The sequence below is a fragment of the Peromyscus leucopus genome, chromosome 11, assembly GCF_004664715.2.
Source record: "Peromyscus leucopus breed LL Stock chromosome 11, UCI_PerLeu_2.1, whole genome shotgun sequence".
Classification (NCBI taxonomy): Eukaryota; Metazoa; Chordata; class Mammalia; order Rodentia; family Cricetidae; genus Peromyscus; species Peromyscus leucopus.
This window is the reverse complement of record NC_051072.1, coordinates 49,934,712-49,959,495: the sequence shown is the minus strand read 5'-3', so window position 1 is coordinate 49,959,495 and position 24,784 is coordinate 49,934,712. Positions and strand designations below refer to the sequence as shown.

The following is a 24,784-nucleotide window of genomic DNA, read 5'->3' as shown; positions in this document are numbered from 1 at the left end:
CATTTGCACACCATGCACAAGGCCCAGGGTTCAGTCCTCAGCACCAGAAACACCTATTTATATATTTCTGGGCCATATGAAGAGAAGGGGAGAAGGAGGGGAGAGGGGAGAGCCAGGAGAATACAGGGTAGACAAAAGGGCTGGGTTATGTAGGGAAGGGCAGCTGGGGGAAGGGTAGGGGTGTGCCAGCCGTACCCTGTAACAGATGGGGACTGAGGAATTCTGGGAGAACCTGATGGCCAGGTCCACTTCGATACATTAAAATAGGCACCTCAGCCGGCTTGTCCCAGGTTTGAGAACTGAGATCTGTGACATTATCTGGCCCAGCTTCCCCAGCCCCCCACCCCCATCATTGCGGTTCTGCAGTAACCTGCTCACACACATCCCGGTCTCTGCCGGGAGGCCGTAGTCTCTGGCTTCATTCCCCCAGCCAGTGAAGACCACAAGGGCTGACGACTTCCATCACCACAAGGTCAGGCTCACCCCTGACCCCTCCTAACCATTTGCTTAGCTTTACAACCACATAAAAGCAAAGCACTCAGTCACAAATCCAGCTTTGAGCCACTAAATCGGCTCTGGATTACAAATGAAAACTCGTAACTGAAGTAATTCTACCTAGAAGTTTCAGCTTGGCCATTTTAAACAAATAGCCACAGGAGGAAGTGACGATAATCTACCCTTTGTTCTAATTTTAAAATGTGAATAATTAACTTTCCAGGAGGAAGAATAACACAGACCTTTAATAGCGGGTCAATCTAATAAATGTTCCGTTTAAAAACAGATTAGAACTGCTGGCCCAAACAGTCACCCTGATTCACCACAGTGGCAATTCACATGTGACCAGTTAGTGCCACAGATGAACCGCCCTGCCTAGCGCCTGTACTCTGTGGTCAGGCACCTGAATGCTAGATAACACAGAGAGAGAGAGAGAGAGAGAGAGAGAGAGAGAGAGAGAGAGAGAGAGAGAGAGAGAGAGAGAGAGAGAACAGGCATGGTGGTTTATAATCCCAGAACTCTGAAGTCTGAGGCATGAAGAGCACAAGTTCGAAGCTAGCCTGGGCAACGTAGCAAAATCCTATCTCAAAGAATAAATCAGAACAGAGTCACCAGGGAAATCACACCCCAGTTTATTCAGAGGCTGTCCATGCGCTAGGAAGCCTCGAGGCTCCTAAAGAAGGGAGATGGAACGGGAAGCAGGAAAGGGGGAGAGAGAAAAGAGATGAGGAGGAAACATGGTACAGAACTTAGGACAGCAGTCTTAGTCCTCGGTTCCAGAAGTGAATAACCCCGGAGACAGAATGGAGACAACTAAATATTAACAAACCATGGCTGGCCTCTGGCAGCACCAGGCACTGACAGGGCCCGGCTTCCTGAGACCAGCTAAGGGCGGGGTGGGGCAAATGGCTCAGTCAGTAAGGTGTTCGTTCTGCACACGTGGGGACCTGAATTCAGTCCCCATGACCCCTATGCAAAAGCTGGTCATGGTGGCATACTTGGAACCCCAGCTCCGAGGAGGTGCGGACAGAGAAGAGCTCCCTGAGGCTCCCTGGCCAGCCAGCCAACCCTACACGATGAGTTCCAGACCAACGAGAGAACTTGTCTCAAAAGAGCAAGGGAGACAGAGAGCTTCTGAGGAGGAACATCCAAGGTGGATCTTTAACATGTTACTTACTTCTTTTGATATCATGGCAGAAAAATAGGAACACAGCCAAGGTTATTGTATGTTTTATTAAAAAATTAAATAAAAATAACAATCCATGAAATATATAAAAGTGGAGTCCATAATTCATGGTGGGGACGGCTCAGAAGGTGGGTCCGTGGGCGTGGCCCTGGCAGTCTCTTTCTCTTCATATCTAGGGGGCAGATCCAGTGGAAGATGCCCAGGGTATGAGCTCTCAGAGGGTGAACCCGGCCCAGAAATGGTGTATATGAGTTCCCGTTCTCTCTCAGAGGCTGCGCCCTGGCTCTCAGGAGTTGGGGTCCTTCTGGAAAGAAAGAACAAGATTATGAGGGGACACAGTGAAAACAGTGAGCCCTCAGGTACGAGGCTTCTCTGGATGTCATGCTTCCAGGAGCCTCGGCCCAATCTCGGAGCCGTTTCTCCTATAATTCTACGTTGTTGCTGTTGTTGAGACAGGGTCTCATGATGTAGTCCTGGCTGGCCTTGAACTCACAGAGATCTGCCTGCCTCTGCTTCCCGGGTGCTGGGATTAAAGGCCTATGCTACCATGCTTGCCTATTGTGATTTATAGATCTGCTTTCATTCCTTACCCCTTAATTTTTTTTCTTTTTACAAAGGGGTGCGTGCGTGCGTGCGTGCGTGTGTGTGTGTGTGTGTGTGTGTGTGTGTGTGTGTGTGTTTGGCACATGTGCCATACATAGTGCACGTGTGGCGGTCAGAGAACAACTTTCAAAGCTGGTTCTCCCCTTCCACCATGTGGGTCCCCAGGATTGACCTCAGGTCGTTGGCTTGGCAGCAGACACTTTGACCCAATGAGCCACCTTGCCAGTCCCGTATCTCTTCTTTTTCCTAGAGTTCGCTGTGACATTAAGACAGCCTGGCGTCTGCTGTCACTGTCTTTGTCAGAGCAAAGGCTCTAAGCCTCAAGGTTCAGACATCTCCTAGCAACAACTGGTGCGACCGCACACTGGCATACACACAGTCGCTGTCTTCTGAGGAGGATACAATAAGGTGTGTGAATATACGCAAATAGAACATTAAACCAACAGCTTGATGGGAGGCAGGAAGGGACACCAGTCACTGGAGAGGCCCCAAAGGCAGGGGACTAGAATTTCAGTTCCACTCTGCTGCTTTCCCAGTGGGTGATCTTAGACACACGATTCACCCTTTAGGAGCCTCCGTTACCTTCTCTATGATATTCTGATGGTAGCAGTAACCCTCCAGCTAGAGTGACCGTGAAACTCAGAAAATAATGCAAGCAAAACCAGACCCGGAGGTCCTGACATCAATACTGCCATCTCAATGGGGACTTATGTGAAGCCCCTAGACATGGTCTTAGGTTTAGAGAAGTTTATCATTGGAGGAAAAAAATACAGCATTCACTGTTAGATGTCTATCTCCAATTGCCTGGTCTTTCTCCACTGAGCAACATCTGCATTCAGCACCCTGGTCCCCAGCTCACGATGTGACCCTCATGAGCCCGCTCTGTCCCCTGGCCATCTCCTTCTCCCTCTCATTAGATAAACTCTCCCCTTCTTTTTGTGGCAAACAGGATCCTCAGACAACTTCATGTTCCTCTAAACCTTGACAAAGGGCATGTGTCCTCTGGCCCCGTCAGCAGGCTGCACATACCCAACATACACTGTTTGAATGCTGAGGTTCTTTTAGCTGCCAGGGCAACCATTGAGTGAACACATATGGGCACCAGGTCCCTAGGGCTTAACTTCTCCTTCTCTGAAAAATGCACACATTTCTCCATCTACCTTCCCATTTTGCCCTGGGATATTTTTCAGCAACATTTCCTTCCCTCACCACAACCTGGGTCCCCAACTCCGTAGGAGTTGGCATCTGGGGGCCACACACACTGGCCCCTATCTGTCACTGTCGGGAACTCCTATGTGGACACCTTCTACCAAGTCTTAGGAGGTCCATATCAGTACCGCCTCTTCTCGGTACACCCAGCCCTGAAAGTCTACCTCAAATGTCTATTCTCATGTTCCCCCAACTACCGGGGAGCCCTGATCCTCTTCTAGCCTGTGTGACCTCCTTCACCACTATCCCCATCATTCACTCTGGAGATCAGCGGCCCCCCCTCTTCCTTGAGACCAGCCTTCTCCTTACCCTCTCACTATGTCTTGGGTTCTTGCTGCCTCAGGCCTGTGCCATGAGAATCTCTTTGCTTTGGATGTAGGGTGGGGCATGGACCATCTATCTCTTCAATCATCCCTCAAAGCTCTGAGGCCCGAGGCTATCGAACACAGGGAGAGAGGCCCAGCTGGGCCACGTCCGAGCCTCCTCCATTAGAATACTGAAATCCTTCTGAGCATGTCCCCTGGAGCCTTGAACCTCTCTGCCATCTGAAGCAGCGACACTAATGGAGCAGAGGCCTCCAGCCCCCCGTGGCAGCTGCCTGCATGACAGATGTGCAGTTATCGGAACAATAAAGATGCTCAGAAGTTTCCTAGCAATCCTTCATCACTCAGCCTACGAGCTACCCGAGGTTTCCCGGCTGAGTGTGAGCATCAAGGCAGGAACTCTGACATACCACCAGATACTCGGGCACTCTAACGTCAACACAGCCTTAGAGCTAGACTGGCCCACATTCGGGCCTAGTTCTGGAACGGCTACACATGCCCACTGGTGGGGAAGGGGGACTCTTACCCGTGATGAAAAAGACTGCAGTAGGAAGGTGGGTTTTCAGCCCGGGGGTGCAAGCTGTTCGCCCCAGGAGGTGGGGGGCTGCCCGAGGAAGACTCGGGAAAGTAAGGCGGTGGAGGGGGCGGGAATATTATCACCGAGTCACCTGGGGAAAACACAGAGCAACAAGTTAGAAAAAAACAAAACAAAATTAATGGCTTCTCTCTTGCCACCACACACACCATAAAAGGTCAAAACAGCCCTGTGCACTCTGGAATGTCAAAGTAGGCCTGTGCCGCTTCCATGTGGAGTAGACTGGGTCGCATGGGAGGGAAGGGGGTCGAGCTGCTAACGGGTGGTTCTGTTTGGGAGGAAGGGAAGATTCCGGAAGCTGACGGTGATGAGAGTGTTGCAATGTCTTGACTATATTTAATAACATTACATTGTATATACCGTATATTATATAAACATAGATATCCATATGTATGTAACATTACATTGTATATAGTGTATATATAAACTGTATATACTGTCTATTTAAAACAGTTAAAATAGGGCTGGGGGCATAGCTCAGTCAGTACAGTACTAGCCTCACAAGCAGGAGGACCTGTGTTCAAATCCCCATACCCATGTAAGACCCTGGGCAGAGTGCCATGTGCCTGTAATCTCAGGAGGAGGAAACAGGAAGGTCCTTGGGGTTCATTGGCTCGCCAGCCTAGCCAAATCAGCAGACCTTTTGTGGCAGTTGTAATGCCTGTCTCCAAAACATAGGATGCCATGTGACTGAGGTAGACACCCAACATCAACATCTAGGCCTCATCTGCACACCCGTGTGCACACGCACATATGAAGGCACACATATACTCACATAACACAAAAGTAAATGAAAATTAAAAAATGGCTCAGCCAGGAAGTTTTTTTGTTGTTCTGTTTTTTTTTTTGTTGTTGTTGTTGTTGTTGGTTTTTTTTTTTTGTTGTTGTTGTTGGTTTTCTTTTTATTTTGTTTTGTCTGAGACAGGGTCTCACTATGTAGCCCTGGCTGGCCTAGAGTTTGATGTGTAGACCAGGCTGGCCTCAAACTCACAGAGATCCATCTACCTCTGCCTCCTGAGTGCTGGGATTAGAAACGTGTGTCACTATGCCTGGTCCTGAAATAGCAAGTTTTGGGGTACATACAGATTACCACATTTTTTTAAGTTGGCCTGTAATTCAGAACCTTGAGTTTTCTGGTGGCAATCTGGAGCCGGCCTCTATCAAGCAGCCCTGAGCTAGCGCATCTGTGAGAGTCAATAGCAGCTCCCTCAACTCCCCAGGGGTGTCTTCTGCTGAGAAAGGTTTTCTTGCTTTCCAGTGATAATCTTAACTCATCAATATCCAGCTGCTGGATAAAGCACAGAGTTGCCCCAATACAGCACTCTGCACACGTGGCGATGAGCCACGCTGCGCCCCACCTCCGCCCCCGCCACACGGGTACAGTCAAACTTTTAAGAGTTTGGTTTAGTATCCCTGTTCACTCTAGATCACACCCCTGTGTTCTGAGGAGGAGGAACGAGGGGCCAGAACTAAGTTGTCTCCCAATTCCATTCCTTTACGATTCCCGTGCATGGCACGATGACCTCTGTCCGGAACATTCTAGACAGGTCGCTGCTCTGCTGTCAGAGGACTGAGGAAGGATGGGCTCTGATAGGCCGGGACCCCCAGGTGACAGTGCCAGGAAGAGGTAGGAAAGAGAACCCCCACTTCCTCGTAGGGAGGAGACCAGTTCACACTAGTGGCCAGACGTCTAAAAAACCATTTGCCCGGGACCAAGCCAGGGTAGCCCTGAGCACACTCAGAATTCCCTGGCCTCGGTTGCCACAGCTGCCGGCGGCACAGAACAGCGCCTGTCTTGGAGGACAAAAAGGACGGGATGTGGCCACTTGCGTCCAGTGTTAAAGTGCCACCTCACACAGAGCAAACCTCGGGCCGGTGACACCTGGCGATGGCACCTTCGTCTCGGTCACCAGCTGAGGGCATTTGTTTGTCTGATGAAGAAACACTTCCAGCTGGCAGTCTCTGCCCCACCCCCCACCCCCACCACCACTGCCTCAGCCATTTCCCAGAAGTCACAGAGATGCCCAGAAAATGGGTGAAGTCCTACTGTCCTGAGGAGAGAGGGCGGGTGGGACCCTGACCTGCTGGAACTTGACAACTGGAAAGGTTCCCTTTGGATTCATCGGAGTTTTAGAGGACATTGTTGGCGGGGCTGCAGAGATGGCGCAGCGGGGTTAAGGGCCTGTACTGCTCTCTCAGAGGCTCCAAGTCAGGGTCTCAGCACCAGCAGCGGGCAGCTCACAACTGCTTGTAACTCCAGCTCCAGGGGACTCAACACCCTCTTCTGACCTCCTCAGGCACCTCCACATATATCCCTACAAACACACCCACCCCCCCACACACACATACACACTACTACTATTACTACTACTACTACTAATAATAATAATAATTCTTAGTTGGGAGTAGTAGCACACGCCTTTAATCCCAGCACTCGGGAGGCAGAGGCAGGTGGATCTCTGTGAGTTTGAGGCCAGCCTGGTCTACAGAGTGAGTTCCAGGACAGCCAGAGCTGCAGAGTGAGACTGTGTCTCAAATATAAATAAATGAATAAATCTTAAAAAAAAAAAACAAAAACAAACAAAAAAAACCAAGGAAGCTCTTAGTAGGCCTAGGAGCTGAAATCGAATGCTCACTTTAACTATATACTGTAGTGTAACGTACCTGTGTGAAGCAAGCCCACAGGGCAGACCATCTTACAGCCTGCTTTTCACGTGTGTGTGTGTGTGTGTGTGTGTGTGTGTGTGTGTGTGTGTGTGTTTGGTGGTGGGTTATCTGTGTGCTCAGGTGTGCGCACGTGTATGAGACAGAGAGGAGCTGAGTTGAGAAAAGGAATCTAGACCAGACCCAGGGAAGCCTGGGGAGGCCTTGAAGCGATGCCCACTGAGACTTGAGCAAAGGACACAGACGACCAACACTCACCTACAGTGATATGGACCGGCTCCATACTGTGGGCGTGTCCCCCTTCAATTTCGGAGGTATCTCGGCTCGAACTCAAGTTGTTTTTCTTCTTAACGTGGGCCACCACAAAGAAACACAACCCCACAAGCACAATCAAGGGCCCCATGATCTGCAGAGACAGGAAGCCGCAGATCTGGGGCTCTGTTTCTCCCGTGTCCGTCTCATTCCGCGGCTCCTGTTCCCAGTCTGCGCCGCATCCAGGTACCCAGATGCCCAGGATGCTGATGAGCATGCCACTGGTCAGGAACAAGAATCCAAAGATGAGGCACTGGGCAAACTGGCGGCTCTCTCCACAGATGAAGGATTGGTCAGGGTCCTGGAGGCCTCGCCGCTGCCCCTCCCGCAGATGCAGGCGCGCCCGGGAGCGGGCCAGAATCACAGCCCCCAGCCCAATCACTGCGCACGATGGGCCAGCAATCTTGAGCACCATGTTGCAGTGTGAGAGAGCCTTATATTGGCATGCCTGGTAGCCAAAGATGGAGAGCAGGACTCCCACACACAACAGGACCGCACCGAAGAGGAAGAGGAAGAAAATGAGCTTGCTGACATGCCTGTCCCTCTGGTCCCCATCTGGCTCAGCCGTTCCTACGGAAGACATGGCCAGAAAAGAAAAGGCTTCCTTGTTGCTCCCTGCCGTGAAGCGGAAATGTGTTTCCTTCTCTCCCGAAGTTTCAGGCTCTGCAAACAACAATAAATGCAAAATTACAACGGATACAGCTATCTACGACCAGCTCTGATCTCTTTTTGACCATTGCAGAAATCACAGAAGGGTGACCTGTTAGGAGGTAGAATGTTATGCAATTGGTCTGCTGTAGAACAATGACTTGGCCTATGAGTCAGGAGAACTGGCATCCAAAGACTCCCAAATGTGTAATTTCATGAATATATCAAAAAAAAGAGGAAATTCAATTACCATGCTTCTGAGATAAGGAAATCTTTTTAAAAATAAATAAGATGACTGGGTGTGGCTTTTCCTGTCCTGAGTCTTACAAACTCATTTCTCCAGGCCAATGAAATAATAATAATAATAATAATAATAATAATAATAATAATAGTGGCAGGTAAGGGAAGAGCCATGGGGATAATTTCAGACATACAGCTGTCCGGTGTTGTATCAGAACTACTCTGAGAATTTGGGTAAGTTTTTGTCCAATAACTAACTTCCCACTTCTTGTTTAAGATTTCCCCAGCTTTTCACTTCTCACTTTATTCTAAGGCTGCATCCGCATACGACCCAACGCCCGCAATTTCAACAGGACGGAAAGGTAGTTCAGAAAGACAGTGGGTTTGTGGACTTTTAAGCTAACTCTGTCAAAATGTGATTCTAGGATTCTCAAGATGCCAACCCTAGGGCTGCCCAGACACTCCACCCTCACTGGCAGCTCAGTGTCTGGACCCTGGCATGGCCTGAGAAAAATCTGGCACAACAGGTCAAGTCCAGCCCCATGGCAGAGGTAGACGGTGCCCTCAGGTAGGCAAGCAGACCAAGGCGGGTGGCTGACACTCACCCTCCTCCGCAGCGCCGCCCGCTTCCACAGAGGCTTAGATACTTCGCAAAGCAAGGGTTATAGGGCAATAAAGGCTCACAAACTTGCTGGGAAAACAGAAGTGGGTCCAATGGAAAAGCTCCTGGCACGAAACCCCAAAAGGCCGGTACTTCCAGACTATTTTATACTCATACTAGCTGGGCATGAGGCGCACGCCTTTGATCTCAGCACTTGGGAGGCAGTAGGCAGATCTCTGAGTTCGAGGTCAGCCTGGTCTACAGAGTGAGTTCCAGGACAGCCAGAGAGAGCTCCATAATAGAGAGACCCTGTCCCAAAATAAAACAAAAACAAAAGAGTATTGTATACTGACTCCGCCGAGCAGTGGTTAAAGGATATGCTGGTGTGCACAGCATTGGTTTTGAACCAGTGACCTTGTTTCACTTGGGTGAATGGGAGTAAGGGTCCTTACTGTACCACTCATGAACACAATCCAAATAGGGAAAACTTTAAAATGTGGGGCTGGGGAGATGGCTCAGTGGTTAAGAGCACTGGCTGCTCTTCCAGAGGACCCAGGTTCCGTTCCCAGTACCCACATGGCAGCTCACAACTGTCTGTAAGTCCAGTTCTAGGGAATCTGACACCCTCATACAGATATGCATGTAGGCAAAAACATAATGCACATGAAATAAAAATAAATAAGTAAAAAAAAAACAGAAAAAAAAAAACCTTTAAAACGTAATTTGCCGTTCACATTCATGATCTCACATGAAGGAGTTCATGGCCAAGACCTAGACAAACTAAATCGTGTAAAAAGGTGATTTTGGGTAAAGATAGTAATCAATTGATGCCACCATAGGAAGTACTTCCCCCCCTTGCCCTCTCCCTGGGAAAGTGTGACAGAATCAAAAGAAAGTGAAGGGGAAAAAAAGGAAGCAGATGAGGCAAGCTTTCCTCTCAAACTTGGAAAAGACACATTCCATGAAGATGCTGTTAAGATGGAAGACTTAAAGCATCGTGCTCATTCAAAACACACCTTCCCTTGGATCACATAATCTTACTGCTGCCTTCCCAGATAAGGACTGCCTCAAGTTCTATTAAGAACTCACTCGGTTCTTGGTGTCCTCATTTTTGCAGCGAGTCGCGGCCCTCAACTCTTAAGGCAAGTTCCCAAACACCAACAATATAAACAGAAGAAGCCCCAAACTAGATTTGCAGTTTCTTTCCCCTAGGACACCTAGCACATGGTCCCTGATCCAAACTAAGGTGGGGGGGATCGCCTCAGCGCCCCGCTTAGGTGCGCTCAAAACACGGACACCCAGGGGCATCCACATAGATGGAAAATTACCTAAGAAACCGAACCCTCTCTACCTTAAACTGTTTCCAAAGCCAACCCCACAAAGCCGAATCCGTTCATAAACACTCCTTTGATTTTTCCCAAAGCCAGTCCCAAATCAACAGCATCTCTCCGCTTCCCACGTTCCGGAGAGTTGGCAAAGCCAGGCCAGGAGAGGCCAATGTCTCTGCAGGGGGTTGCTGCGGTTCCCGGGGTGCCGCTTACCTGAGCTGGTCCTGGGACTCTCCGCCGCACGCCTGACTTCCACGCACACCCTCTGCGCGTCCGGGCGCGGAGGGCGGGTCGCCTCCGTGTGCCCAGGGCCAGGCGGTGCCGGGTCCGTGGGCACGGCAGCCGGGCGGGGCAGGGCAGGGCAGGGCTGACCGGTGGGAGCTGGCCGCCGCCGGGTGCTGCCCTCCTGGGGCCAGGGCGCGCCGCGCCCGCCCGAGCGCAGAACTAAGGGCGGCTTCGCGGCCCTGGGACGGTAAGACTTGGCGGTGCACCCGAGGGACGGGGGCGGGGGTGGGGAGGCAGATTGGCCCGCCCCACCAAGCTCGGGGGTACCAGCGAGTTGAGATTGTCCCCCTGGCAGCCGGGACTGCGTGGCGGGCAGCTGGTCCCTTTGCAGCCTAGGTGCAGAGCTCCCGGGGCTGCCGGGGAGCTGAGCCCCGGCAGAGCAACAGGGAAAGCCGAGGATCCCAGTCCGCGACTGAGCCGGGTCCCCGTCGTCCGCCGCCACTGCTGGTCAGAATTCAGGTGGCCGGTCCTTCTACTGCTCTGAGATCTCGACCTGGGGAGGTCACTGGAGCTAGGGTCCCGCAGGGAGCTTTCTACAACAGGATATGGGAACACCTGGGCCCGCTAGTACACAGGGGACCTCGTACTCTAGCATTCAACCCGAGGGCCTCGCTCCTAGACTGAAGTGGATCCCCCATCAAGACCTGTAGTGTGCCACCTCTGTCCGCTCCTGGTCATATATGTGTGCTCACAGCCCTCGTTTGCCATAAAACACCCTTCCTGGTGCTCCAGGGATTAAGCTGTTAACTTTCCCTGACCTTGAACGCGAGTTTCTGATGGGGCTTTGCTAATCCCCGTGCTATTTGTAACCTGCCCCGTGACACTTGACAAGTATCCAACTGTGCTGGTTTCCACACCAGAGGTCAGTCAGACCCGCGCTGTGAGAAGTGAGTCAAGCGTGCTCTGGACCCGAACACGGAGGCGCCCAGAGCTCTGGGGACTTTCCCACTCAAGCCTTTCCTCCCGAACTTCCTGTCTCCTTGAAAGCCTGTCCATTCTAACTCTATAGCTGAGTTAGGTAAGAAGAGGTGAAGAAAGGAAATGGGGGGGGGGAGAGACGGGGAGCTAAGAGGGAGGGGCGGACAGTTACCTGGGCTTTGGGGCTGGTGGAATGGGAAGGGTGAAATGGGAGTTCACCGAGGAGGTTCACAGTCACGGGAGGGGGGGCACTTGTCTAAGAGGCCAGATGTGGGCTTTCTCACAGCCGGGGTGCTCTGAGCACCGAGTCTCTGCCTCACATAATGGTTAATACCAGTATTCAGCACCCAGATTCCTCTGCGGAGTTCCTGCCTTACACCTGCAGCCCATGGCTGTGTGTCTCCAGCTCCCCGGAGAAGGTTGGGGTCATAAGTGGGTGGGGATCCAGCAATCCTGTTGATTCAGTGAAGGAACCGAAGCCCAGAGGTGAACTGGCCACTGCATCTGCTTGCTCGGGGGCAAGCAGCCAGATGTGCTGAAAACTCATCGTTCTACCCTGAGCTCGCCTGTCACCCAGAGAACCCACATGCCGTGAACTTGGAGAATGCTTTTATTACATGGTCTTGTGATGCCAGGGAGGGACCTGTACAGATCAATAAAAGAACTATCCCAAGGACATTGCAGTCATCCAATGCCTTGGGTGGGGCTCTCTTGGTCAAAGTGTCGAGCTACACCAGTCATCCTCTGGAAGGGCACCAAGGTATGTCCGGTTAATGGGCAGAGAACTACCAGTGGTTATTGCACAATAGTGGTGAGCCCTGGACTTTCTAAGAACTCGGGACCTCACGCAGGAGTAGCCCCCTTCACCCCAGGCCTGCTCTTCACTGCACAAAACGGGTCCATGTCCACTGCCCACTCTTTCTCCCCTGCTCGCCTATTTGAAAGTCAGCCTCTGGCTGAGTCCTGTGCGAGCCTGCAAGGGGCCCTGTTGATACAGCTGCCCCTCTGGTGCCACATGACTTCGGGCTCGCCACCCATGACAGACTTGAATGTCCTGGCACCAAGGACAATCAGATTAGCTCCCCCTGGGGACAGTCGCTGTTTGTGTCTTTTGGAGCCCGCTTGACTAAATCAAAGCCTTGGAAACTGATGGTCCTCGGTCAAGTATGGCTTCGCGGTGCTTGTCTTTAGATCAGGTCTGGTCTTGGGAGAGAGGCCGCATGATCCAGAAGCTGGTCCTCCACCCCCAACCTGCAGGTGGTGGGAAAAGGTGCACCCGGACGGAACCCTTAGAAAAAAACGGCATCAACACGAAATTTTAAAACTGAATGAAGCAAGGCACGGGTAGTGGAGGGCTATAATCCTACTTGGGCGGCTGAGGGTCATGAGTTCAAGGACGGCCTGGGCTCCATAACAAGTTCCAGGTTAACTTGGTCTCCCTAATGAGACTTCAGATAACAAAGCAATTCAAAACAAAACCTGGATGTCCTTCAGATCCACCCAGCCCCTGAATACAGAAGGACTAAAGCAGAGGTGAGCGTGCATTTACTCACCCAGCAACTCTTTGCTGAGAATTCAATGGGGAGACAAAGGTTTAGAAAGCCGAGGAGCCCCGCGCCTGGAGGAGAGCCGTTCTTAAGGGAGCCAGTGAATGGTGGAGGTGTCTGCACAGGTGATGCCGTAGCACAAACTTGTTGGGAATGAGGAAGCCGTGCACTGTCTGTGATTGTATAACAAATGGCCCCCAAACACAGAAGCTGGAAACAATAGAGTTACTGTCTCCCACAGTTCCTGAGGGTCACGAAGGAGGTCAGTTTCCGGGAGTGGCTTCGCTGGGTGGTTCTGGTTTGAGGGTCTCTCCCAGGGCTGCAGTCACGTGGTGGGTCAGAATGGCAGGTATGTGTAGGTGTGGCCGGGGCTGGAGCAGCAGCTTCTGGGTGGCTCACATCCCCGGTGCCAAGTGCCATCCCTTTGGCAGAACCGCAAGAATGTCCTCACCGTGGGGCAGTCGGGGGTTTCCCTGCGGGAGCCATGCCGGAAAGAGCCTGAGGAAGGGACGATGCAGGGCCTTCCATGTAGTAGCCTCTAAGAGTTCCACGATATCACTACCTCCACTTCATCCCAGTCCTCTGGATTGAGCCACTAAATCAAGGGAAGGAGAATTCGGTTGCATGTCAAAGGGCCTGTGGGGGGGCAGGTTCTGTAATATCTGGGAGAGGAGGAAAAGAATACTTTAGGCAGAGATAACAGCAGACAGGGGCTGAAGAAAGAACTTGGCGCCGGCTACTCTTCCCAAGGACCCAAAGTGGAGTTCAGTTCCCAGCACTCACATTGGGCGGTTCAGGACTACATGGAACTCCAGTTCCAGGGGATTGGACACCTTCTTCTGGCCTCTTCAGGCACTAGCACACACATGGTAGATACATACATAGACACATACACATAAATAAAATAAAAATAAACCTTAAAAAACAACGGGGGGGGAGGGGGCGGCGAGCAGAGCGACGGTTCAGCCACTAAGAGCACTTGCTGCTCTTGTGGAGGTCCCAGGTTCCATTCCTAGGGCCTATATGGCAGCTCACAGCTGTCTAACTTTTTTCAGGGGCGCTGATGCCCTCTTCTGGCCTCTGCCAGCATCAGACACGCACCTGGTGCACAGACATACACGCAGGCAAAATATCCATACTCATAAACATTTTTTTAATTAAAAAAAAAAGCAAGCACAAAAAGCTCTGAGATGAGCATGGGCGTGTTTGGAGAAGAGCAGGAGGCCAGGGTGGCTGAAGTGGGTGAACACAGGGATGAAGACCTTAGAAGAGAGAGGACACATGAGCCACAAACTGAGCACATTGGGGGCTCAGGGACACCAGGGACACCAGGAGGCAAAGGCCGCCAGCTTGTATGAGGCCTTGAAGATCACTGTGAAAAGTCTCAGTAGAGGAGACGCCCGGACTGGCTTTTGAGCTTAGTGTAGGATCTGATTTTATTTTTTGAGATGGCCTCTCATGGGGAAATCTAGAGATTATAGGTTATAGGCTCAAGTAATCCTCCTGCCTTAGCCTTCCAAGAAGTTAGGGCTGCTGTTTCATTTATTGAATCTTTAATTTATTTTGTAATGCTGGATAATAATTTCAGGGCCTTACTTATACTAGGCAAGTACTCTAAACTGAGCCATATTTACAGTTGGGTTTTTTTTTGTTGTTGTTGTTTTTTTTAGTTTTTAAGGGGTGTGTGTGTGTGTGTGTGTGTGTGTGTGTGTGTGTGTGTAAGTTATGTGTACATGTGCCCTTAGTGGCCTGGGAGGTCTTAGATCCACCAGTTACAGGTAGTTGTGAGCCATCTAAAATAGGTAGCAGGAACCATGCTTCAATACTGTGGATGCTTCACAGTGGATGCTGCCAGTATTCCTCAGGTATTTTCTTTTCTCCTCAACCTAGGAGCCGGAAACATGGGTAGAGGTTGACTGATGGGCATGTGAGAATTTAGGGTTCAGGTTGAGTCGCCCATCTGATCCTTACACAAAGGCAACCCTCTGCAGTCACTTGACAGCCTGGATGTCTGATTTCGCATGGCTGATACCAGCTCTGCCTGAGTGCCTGGTCACCTCACCAGAAGCGTGGAATGCATGTATTTGTTTCAGGAAGAGAGAGTTCACCTGGAGCACTCGGGGCCTTACTGCAGTCAACCTTTCTGCACTTATTCAGGGGGAGAGACTCCCCCCCCCCTTCCAGCACACACATAGCAACCACAGCTTCTGCTCTAAAGGTTAGAAGAAACCAATTTGTTGAAAAGTCTGAAGGAAAAACGGTGGTTTCCTGGCATGTGGTATTGCTCGTTCAATTCTCCCCTGCCTACTGGACCCCAAGGAACAAATGGTTTCTTCCCAGCATATAAAAGGGGATCAGACCGGCTGGACTTTGCTCTTGTCTTTGTTACCTTACTAATTGCATGGACTTTGGCAAGTAGCATGTTCCCTGTGCCTCTCTGTCCTCATCCATGTTACAGGAGCAACGAGACCTACCAGAAAGGCTAAGTATGAGGCAGGTGGAGGATGTCAACAGATGTATTTCTTTTTAACCCCTGTGGTTACTCAGGAGAGTTGAGGATGCCCACAGAGATCAAAATGAGATCTATCATGGTGGTTCGAAGGGCCTGGTTGCTGTGACTTGAGCTAATTCCTACAGCATCCCTCCCTGTTCCTCCTGGGCTCGAGAGGTGTGCTTTGGATGGTTGCAGAGACCAGGACGTCTGCAGTTACCCTCTGTTTCTGCCTTTGTGTTACCTACATTGCTAGAATTTATGAACGGTGCCTAGTTTCCCCAGAGGGTCGTGTGATCTTATAGCCAGCCCATGGGGGGGACGGGGAATCGGATTCTACCTGCCCCCCTTCTCCCAGGTCCTTCCCTGTTGGTTGTAGCCCCATCTCCAAATTCTCTGTCCAGCCCCTCCACTTCCTGGTGGCCACCGTTGACTCCGAGATGGAGTCGAATCAGTTTACCATGCTCTGAAAATGATAACCTAGTGAAGCGAAACAGGGAAATATGATGGAGGGAAGGAAGGGAAGCGGGAGGAAGGAAGGGAAGAAAGGTCTTACCCTGGTTCCGGCCTCCTTTAGAGACTGTGGGCATTGCACTGGGCAGGTAGAATCCTTTGGATGTTTCTTATATAGGTATTTACAATATTTTAGGATCAGACAAGGAAGCTTGTGAAAGGCACCTAGGGATAACTCTCAACATGGCCTGACTCAGAGGCACAGGTGGGAACACCCCCCCCCGCCCCCCCTACCCCCCCCCAGCTGTTCCAAGGTGCTGTACTACACAGATCCCGGGGTCTGGTGTGTGAAGGCTCTTCCCAGGTGTGGCTAGTCATCTCGGTGACACACAAGGAGCCCTCGGCTTCTCCCACAGTAACTTCTGGCCTAAAAAAAAAAAATTTTTTTTTTCTTTCCAGTAATAAGAGTCTAACACCTGAGAGCTGGGAGGGTTTGATAAATAAAAAGGCAGCTTGGCAGCGAGCCAGGCCGCAAGTGCCCCACATATCAACAAAAGGCTTTTTGTGGAAGCCACAGACTGCAGGTAGAGCTAGGGCTGGAGACTGTATTGTTTCAGAAAGAAGGAAAAGAAAACCTCTTGTAGGAGCTGAGTTTGGTTTTTTGTTTTTTTTTAAACCTCACTTAGAAGCTTGATGAGGGAAGGAAGAAGATCACTCGCACGGGGAGAAAGACCCGCCATCCTGCGTGCTGGGTGCAATCCAGGAGAAACAGCTACCTGAATCATCGTTGATAGCCGGCCCTACCCATGGCCAGCTGGAGCCGGTGCTCACAGAGGCCTAGCATGCCCTGTGTGTGCTCAGCACCGTGGGAGGTGGGGCCAGCCATGGCTGTCCTGGCCCACAGGTGCGCAGAGGCATTATGCACCTCACAGAGGCATTATGCACCTCACAGATTTCATGGCTCCGGAGCAGGCTCGGCGCTCTGTCTGGGACCCTCTGCCTCCAGCCGGAAGCAGCTCTGACTATTAGTTTTGAGTCATTCGAGGACAAACTAACAAGCTCCTATTCATCCTTTACAATTCCAGCTGGGTGCTCCTTCCCAGGGAGGCCTCCTTTGACCTGCTAATCTAAATGAGCCCGGGCACCTTGGACACCTGCGACCCTGTGTATTTATGGAACATTCAAGACCCTGGGTTGGAGCTGTGGTTATTTATTATCTCCTTCAGAGCCCCCCATCCCACCCCATGGGGTGACCTCCTGACCCTTTCTGTCACCATCACCTTTGGTGTTCTGGAGTGCCTGTCCTTGGTGTTTAGCATCTGGCTGGTCCCTGTCACTCCAAACCCCACCTTCATCCTGCTCATCTTGAGCCTGTACATGGTGGCCCACCTGGAACCCAAGCCTTGTCGCCTGAGTCCTTCCCCCTCCATGTCCCTTGGCTGCTACCATCCATCTGCTCAGCCAAGACCGGTGGTACCAGGACAGCTTCTCCGGATAAACAGAAGCTGCAGCATCAGCCTCGGGACCTCACACGTCCAGCCTTTCCTGCTGCAGCATCAGCCTCGGACCTCGCACGTCCAGCCATTCCTGCCGCCTCTGCCGCCCTTCATTCACATGCTCGAGTCCCTTGCTTCTCTCTTCTTCTGTTCATCTAGTCCTGGGGCCCACCAGTTCAAACTCTTTCCCCGGGGGTAGTGCCGGCTCTGTGCCTCCCAGTCCAGGACAGTCCGATACCCTAACTTTTGGTCCATGTCTTGTGGCTCCCATGAGTCAGCACAGTCACTGCCTGCTGTGGTGGCTAGCTTTCTAACGCCGTGACAGAATACCTGAGACAGAAGAGCCGAAGTTGGTTTGGGCTCAACAGTTCATCTTAGCCCTGATCACTTGGCCCTATCTCTTTGGCCTGAGCCTGAGGCAAAGCTGAGCATCACTGTGGAAAGTTCAGTGTGGACCACAGTTGCTCACCTGGTAGCAGCCGGGAAGCACAGCAAAGAGAAGCTGGAGAAGGGGCCACTGTCTTAGCACTGCTTGGAAGGGCACAGCCCAGGACCTCACTCCCTTCCTCTAGGCCACACCTAACAGTTGTACCACTTCCTAACAGTGCCACAGGCTGGCCACCAAGTTTTAATGCATGGTCTTTGGAGGGCATTTAAGATCCAAACCCTAACACCCCGAGTCTCTGCATCAGTAGCTGAGTTCTGCTGGGGGAAAAAAATGCAACTCGGGCTGGAGAAATGGCTGGGAGGTTAAAAGCATTGGATGTTCTTCCAGAGGTCCTGAGTTCAATTCCCAGCAACCACATGGTAGCTCACAACCATTTATAATGAGATCTGATGCCCTCTTCTAGCGTGCAGGCATGCATGAAGACAGAACATTGTATACATAATAAATAAATAACTCTAAAAAAAAAATGCAACTCAAAAATCAGCTGTTATCTATGTGAGTCAGCTGAACTGGGGCCTCCGAGGTATCTGGTCACACAACCCCACGGTGCGGCTGGACTCACTTTCCACAGAAGGCACAACGCCCACCAAGCTCTTTTCTGTGCCCAGGTGACCTCCCTCACTAGGCGGCAAGGCTCTTCAAGCCAGACAAGCAGGTGAACCTTAACCAAGCATGCCATATCTGCCACACCCCTGGCCTGGTCCCAGGTTGCTCCTCCGTTTGCTATCTCCTGCTTGGCTCCTCAGGCATAATGGCAGCCGGCCCCAGTTGGTGCCGGCTTCAAGGCCTTAACCTCCTGCTCTGGCAGTGCAGGTTTTCCCGGTATGGTGAGTGGACAGGTGTCAGCACATGCCAATAGTCTCGTCTTCCATCTCCTGCCGTGAGTTCTTTCTTCCTCAGGAGCTTTCGCTATTTCTCTCGAGTAGCCTTAGCAGGAACTGCCTCTGTCTATCCATAATACTTAGAACAGGTCAGAGAGCCTTTTGTTTATTTATTTATTTATTTTTGGTTTGGTTTTTCGAGACAGGGTTTCTCTGTGTAGCTTTGCGCTTCTCCTGGGACTCACTTGGTAGCCCAGGCTGGCCTCGAACTCACGGAGATCCGCCTGGCTCTGCCTCCCAAGTGCTGGGATTAAAGGCGTGCGCCACCACCGCCCGGCTCAGAGAGCCTTTTGTATAAGGGGCCGATAGTGAATGCTCCAGGCTCTGTAGGCATCTGACCATTTGGCCTCCACCACAGCTATTCCACTCTGCTGCCAAAGCAGCCCTAGACGCAGCCAGCGAATCAGCAAACAAGCAAGGCCGTGGGCCCGCAGCTGTAGTCTCGGGCCCTGAAGACGGGATTCTGGGTAATCTTCACATTATAGAGTTTTCCTTTCCCTAAGTGCACAGCTGTCCTGGGTTCCATGGCCATAAAAGCAGATGGCAGGCCAGAGTTGACCCTTGAGCTGTGGCTTGCTCACTCCAAAAAGGGAGGTGATGATGCTGGAAAGATGCCATAGTGGTTAAGAACACTAGCTGTTCTTCCAGAGGACCCAAGTTCAGTTCCCAGCACCCATAGCAGGTGGCTCACAGCCATCTCCAGGAGATCCAATGCCCTTTGCTGCTCCCCTGACGGCACCTGCACACCACACACACACACACACACACACACACACACACACACACACACACACACACACTTTTAAGGAAAAGGGATGGGTCCAGGAAGGTGGCGGTATAAAAAACACCAAAAATCCTACCCTCCCCTTGGACAGCAGCCACACCAGCACCATCTGTCCGAATCGACAGCTTAGAGCTCAGGGTTGTGCAGGCTACTAACTTCCAGCAGGGCAGGACTCAGCCTGTACATTACAGCTACTCTCTCAGTTTCAGGCCTTAGCAGAGAAGCAGCTGCTTGCTTCCCAGCCACATGCCAGGTCGCAATGGCGTATCCTGATGCCAGTAAGTATTCACACACAGTTTAGAGGAAACATGGTGAATGAAAGGCCACTGGACTCCAAAAAATGACAGTCCATGCCTCCACTGCTTCTGAGTAAGGGGGTGCAATGTGACCACTGTTGATTTCCCAACCCCAGTTTAAAGAGACAGTGTTCTTTCTCTGCTCTCTCATTCTTTTCCCTTCCCTTAGACATTAAAGACTAAGACATGAGAAGGGATACCTGCCCAGGGAAAGTTAGAAAGTGATCACACATGTCCACTAGAAGACCCAAGAAGTCCATAAGTCTACAGCCCCTCCAGGTCCTTAGCACGAAGACAGACTGTAACAATCAAAACATAGTCACCGGAGATGTAGCTCAGTGGAAGAGTGCTTGGCTAGCATGCTTGAGAACTTGGACTTGCTCCTAATGGGGAAAAATAGGTAAACCAAACTCAGCGAATCCTAGGGGGAGTCGAAGCTACTTCCACAGTTACCACAGTATTAGGTTCAACTATCCTATTACCAACAGCAAAAATCGCAGGGCATACAAAGAACAAGAGAGTATGGACAATTCAAAAGGAAAATTAAACAAATCAACAGAAATAGTCCCTGAAACAAGCCTGAAGTCAAAGCGCCTAAATCCATGGTTCTCAACCTGTGGGTCACAACCCCTTCACAGAGTTGAATGACCCTTTCACAGGGACACCTAAGACCATCGGAAAACACAGATGTTTACATTAAGATTCATAACAGTAGCAAAGTTACAGTTATGAAGTAGCAACGAAAATAATTTTGTGGTTGGAGTCACCACAACATGAGAAATTGTATTAAGGTATCTCAGCATCAGGAAGGTTGAGAACCACTGCCCTAGATGAAAATGCTCACAGGTCTTCACCTTCAAGGAAGATGTGGAGAAAGTCAAGACAACAACGTAGGAACAAAACAAGAAGCCAAAAAGAAATTTGGGAGCTTAAAAAAAAATTGCAGTAACCAGAATGGCATTTACTTTAGAGGGAATCAAAGCCAGATTTGAGCAGGCAAGTAAAGCATGGGTAAACTAGAAAATAGGACAACTGGACCTAATCCTTGGTAGCAGAGGAAGAAGCCTGAAGAAAGGTGAGCATAGCCTGTGGAACTCCATAGCCTGTGGAACTCCGTCAGGAAGAGCATCACACACACACCATTGGAGACTCGGAAGTAAAAGAGCAGAGACAACATATGAAGAAAATGGTGGCTGAAAAAAACCTCTCAAATTTGATGAGTAAAGATATTCAAGTTTGGCAAACGCTCAAGTCAGAGCGATCCAGAAAGATCCACTGAGAGTCGTTACAATCAAACTCTTTTTCTAAGCATGACGGTTCACCTTACTACTGTTCTGTTACTCTGCAGAACCCTGACTAATACAGGTGCCTAACTAGGGCCTTCACCCCTACTAACTAGTGTTCACAGTACTGGAAGAGCACGCTGCATGCTACCAAGGGAAGAAGGTAAACAACAACCCTGCTACCAATACTTCCGTCTACAACAGTGACCGGCCTGCATGACTGCTGTGTAATAGTGGCACACACATGGAGTGAGTAACCAACCACTCTTCCATGACATGTAAAGTCTACTTCACAAGATGGAACCCATGCCTGACACTGCTCAGGTGGCCAAGAATCTGAAGCTGGATAGGCCAAGGGCCTAGGGGGAAACCAAATATCATTGTTCTGGTAAAGGAACACAGCAATAAAACAACTCCCAATGCCATTCTTCTATATCCATAGATCAGCGCCTCATTCGGACATCACCAGAGAAGCTTCCTCTTGCAGTACATGGAAACTAGTACAGAGCTCCACAACCAGACAAGGTGCAGAGAGAGAGAGACTTTGAAACAGTCAGTCCTAAATAGGATGTCTTCATCAAAGCCCTCCAATCAGGGCTCAGGGATCTACGCAAAAGAGGAGTGTGGTGGTATTGTGTTCCCCAAAATATTGTGTACTCTAATAAACTTATCTGGGATCAGAGAACAGACAGCCACTAGATACAAAGGCTAGAAAATGGTGGCACTCACACCTTTAATCCTAGCATTCCAGAGATAGAAATCCCTCTGGATCTCTGTGAGTTCAAGGCCACATTGGAAATAGCCAAGCATGGTGACACACACCTTTAATCCCAGAAAGCCAGCCTTTAATCTCAGGGAGTGGTGGTAGAAAGCAAAAAGATATAAGGCATGAGGACCAGAAACTAGAAGATTTTGGCTGGTTAAGCATTCAGGCTTTTGAGCAGTAATTCAGCTGAGACCCATTCCGGATGAGGACTCAGAGGCCTCCAGTCTGAGGAGACAAGACCAACTGAGGATCCGGCGAGGTGAGATAGCTGTGGCTAGTTCTGTCTCTCTGACCTTTCAGTATTCACCCCAATAACTGGCCTCGGGTTTGATTTTATTAATAAGAACTTTTAAGATTCATGCTACAGAGGAGGCAGAAAGATAGTAAGAGCCAGAGGGGATGGATGATCCCAAAGAAACAGCATCTTCTGGACAGACAAGGACTGGCATGAATATATGAACTCACAGAGTCTGTGGCAGAAAGCGCAGGATCTGCGCAGGTCCAAGTCCGATGGAGTTCCAGAACTCAGAGGGGGAAGTGGATGTGGGCTCTCATTCCTCACCAAAAAGCTGCCTCCAACTGACATCTGCTTGCAAAGGAAAAATTAGTTTTCTCCAATGAAGTCTCACTGAGTATAGAGACCACCCTTCAGGATAGGCTCTGTGCCCAACAATAGATGGCCAACTGAAAGCAACCTCAATGGTATTTCTGTGGACTTTTTTGTCTCATATTACTTTGTTTGGGTATTTTTGTTTGTTTGTTTGTTTGTTTTGTCGTATTGGTCTTTTGCTTGTAGAAAATGCTTTCTAATTTTGTAGTTGTGTGTGTTGTGTGCGTGTGTGTGCGTGTGTGTGTGTGTGTGTGTGTGTGTGTGTGTGTGTGTGTGTGTGTGCGCCACATGTACACAGGTGCCTGAGGAAGCCAGAAGAAGACACTGGATCCCCTACAGCTGGAGTTACCGGTGGTTCTGAGCTGCATGACAAGGGTGCTGGAATCACCCATGACTGTTGGGTTGGTTTTTTTTTTTTTGAGATTATAATTTAATTAGAACATTTCTCCCTTCCCCTTCCTGCTCTCCTTCAAATGCATAGCCTAGTTGTTATTGCATGCATATGCTATTACTTTGTTTGTTTGTTTCTGTTTTTCGAGACAGGGTTTCTCTGTGTAGTTTTGGTGCCTGTCCTGGATCTCACTCGATAGACTGGGCTGGGTAGACTCCAACTCACAGAGATCTGCCTGGCTCTGCCTCCCAAATACTGGGATTAAAGGCGTGCGCCACCACCGCCTGGCATTCTACTACTTTTTTTTTAAAGACAGGGTCTCACTGTGAAGTGTGGCTGGCCAGGAACTTGTAGACATGCTTGTCTCTACCTGCTGATGGCCATATACTGTGAGTTTCTGTCTAGCATTCATTCATTTAACGTGCCAGGTTCTATTGAGTATTTCTTGTGGAGCAAGTCGAACCCAACTGGGGTTCTCCACAAAGAGCCATAACCAGTGAACCATCTCGCTAGCCCCTTGATCATTAATAAAAACAGTTCTGTATAAACAAAATTAAATCGGTTTCAAAACAAATCCTGAGAATCAGCACGTCTTCTCCAAGTAACCAAATGCATTCTCGGAATCCTGGCTGTTTTGATACTTCCATAACACATTGTGGCTTCAGCACTTGCCCTATATTCCCTCACAGTATGCTCTTCAGACCATGGCTGACTTCACCTCTGAACTGCTTCCTCTTGTTCTTGGGCTCAAGCATGATCAAATCTGACTTGTTTACTGTTAGAGTTTGGACATTGCTAGGGTTTGGACCAGGCTTAGGCTAACAGGAACCCCCTGGCCACAGTCTCCTGTCCATGGCTGAATTCATGTTCACATCAACAGTTCTGTATTCAGGAGGGAAATCTGGTGTGCGTAACAAACTAGTCATCCAGATGTTTCTGGAGTTTGACCCACTGGATCTAGTGGGTTTGAGGATTGTGCTATTCAAAGCAAATCACAACACCTCATTCATCAACAGGATTCCTAGGGATACAGATGCTCCAAGCCCCTTCCCTGATGATCGGCTGCCAATCTCCAGAAACTGGGTGGGCTGAGGCAACAGAGTTTTCCCAGTGCAGGATTCTGGAATGTGCAATTCTTTTCTCTTTTCTTTCTATTTAAAATTTCAGAGGATTTGTTCTTCCCCTCAGAGGAATAAACTTAGAACTGCAGCACACTCTCCTCTCTGGGGGGCCAGTACTTCTCCACCACAAACAGCTGCGGCAGCGGTGGGACAGCTGTAGTGGCTGGCCCTCACCGGGCTTGAGAAACCCAGGGTTCTGCCCCCCCCCCCCGCCCATTAGGAAGATCTTTTATGGCAGTTCTTATTAAGGGGCACACTCATGAAGGCCCTGTCTTCACGGCTCCGTTTCATTAGAGTCTGGCATGAGCACTTCCATTTTGGTAGACAGTTTTCACACATACAAGGGAATGGTATTGAGCCTTTAAAAGGATAGGAACTTGGACACACGCCACAGCCTGGATGGACTTTGAGACTGTGATGCAAAGTGAAAATAAGCCAGTCACAAAAAGAGAAATAGAGTACAATTCTACCTAAATGAGGCACTTTGAGGACTCAGACTCAGAGCGTAGCATAGTGGTTGCCAGGACCAAAGAAAACAGGGAATTTTCACTTAATGGTATAGTTTTCAAGACTGTATGAATTACAGATAGAGGTAGTAGTTAGTTACAGCTGTTCAGCATTATGAGCATGTTTCCTATACCGAACTATGAACTAAAAAATAGGATAGTACATTTTATATTACGCTGTTTTTGCCAACACCACAACCAAGTTCTCTGTCGACTCTGGGGCACCAATGCTCTCCTTCCTGAGTGTGTGTCCAGTTACCCTGGACAGCAGTGCAGAGAAGGCTCCCCGGAGGGCTCCCCGGAG

At 50.1% G+C, this 24,784-nt stretch overlaps 1 protein-coding gene across 2 annotated transcripts; it reads right to left on the bottom strand.

The window, feature by feature from the left end:
- Window positions 1–1,710: 1,710 nt before the first annotated feature.
- Tmem171 (transmembrane protein 171) lies at window positions 1,711–10,567 on the bottom strand. 2 transcript variants are annotated; one of them, XM_037209480.1, is made up of 4 exons: window positions 10,418–10,567; window positions 7,334–8,050; window positions 4,343–4,484; window positions 1,711–1,982 (listed from the first exon to the last, which is right to left on the bottom strand). In XM_037209480.1, the coding sequence occupies exons 2-4, from the start codon at window positions 7,968–7,970 to the stop codon at window positions 1,787–1,789; spliced, it is 975 nt and encodes a 324-aa protein (XP_037065375.1). In that variant the 5' UTR covers window positions 7,971–8,050; window positions 10,418–10,567; the 3' UTR covers window positions 1,711–1,786. The 2 variants fall into 2 exon arrangements, with proteins under 2 accessions (XP_037065375.1, XP_028727540.1); XM_028871707.2 differs by having other exon boundaries at window positions 1,711–1,985; window positions 10,418–10,563.
- Between the last annotated feature and the right edge of the window lie 14,217 nt (window positions 10,568–24,784).

Bases quoted from the DNA above. Each gene is read 5' to 3' on its own strand.
- Tmem171 (XM_028871707.2), bottom strand. From the start codon at position 7,970: ATGTCTTCCGTAGGAACGGCTGAGCCAGATGGGGACCAGAGGGACAGG. The intron at 4,485-7,333 runs GTGAGTGTTGGT...TGTTTTCCCCAG, and splicing joins GCCGGTCCATATCACTGTAG to GTGACTCGGTGATAATATTC. The intron at 1,986-4,342 runs GTAAGAGTCCCC...CTTTCTTTCCAG, and splicing joins TGCAGTCTTTTTCATCACGG to AAGGACCCCAACTCCTGAGA.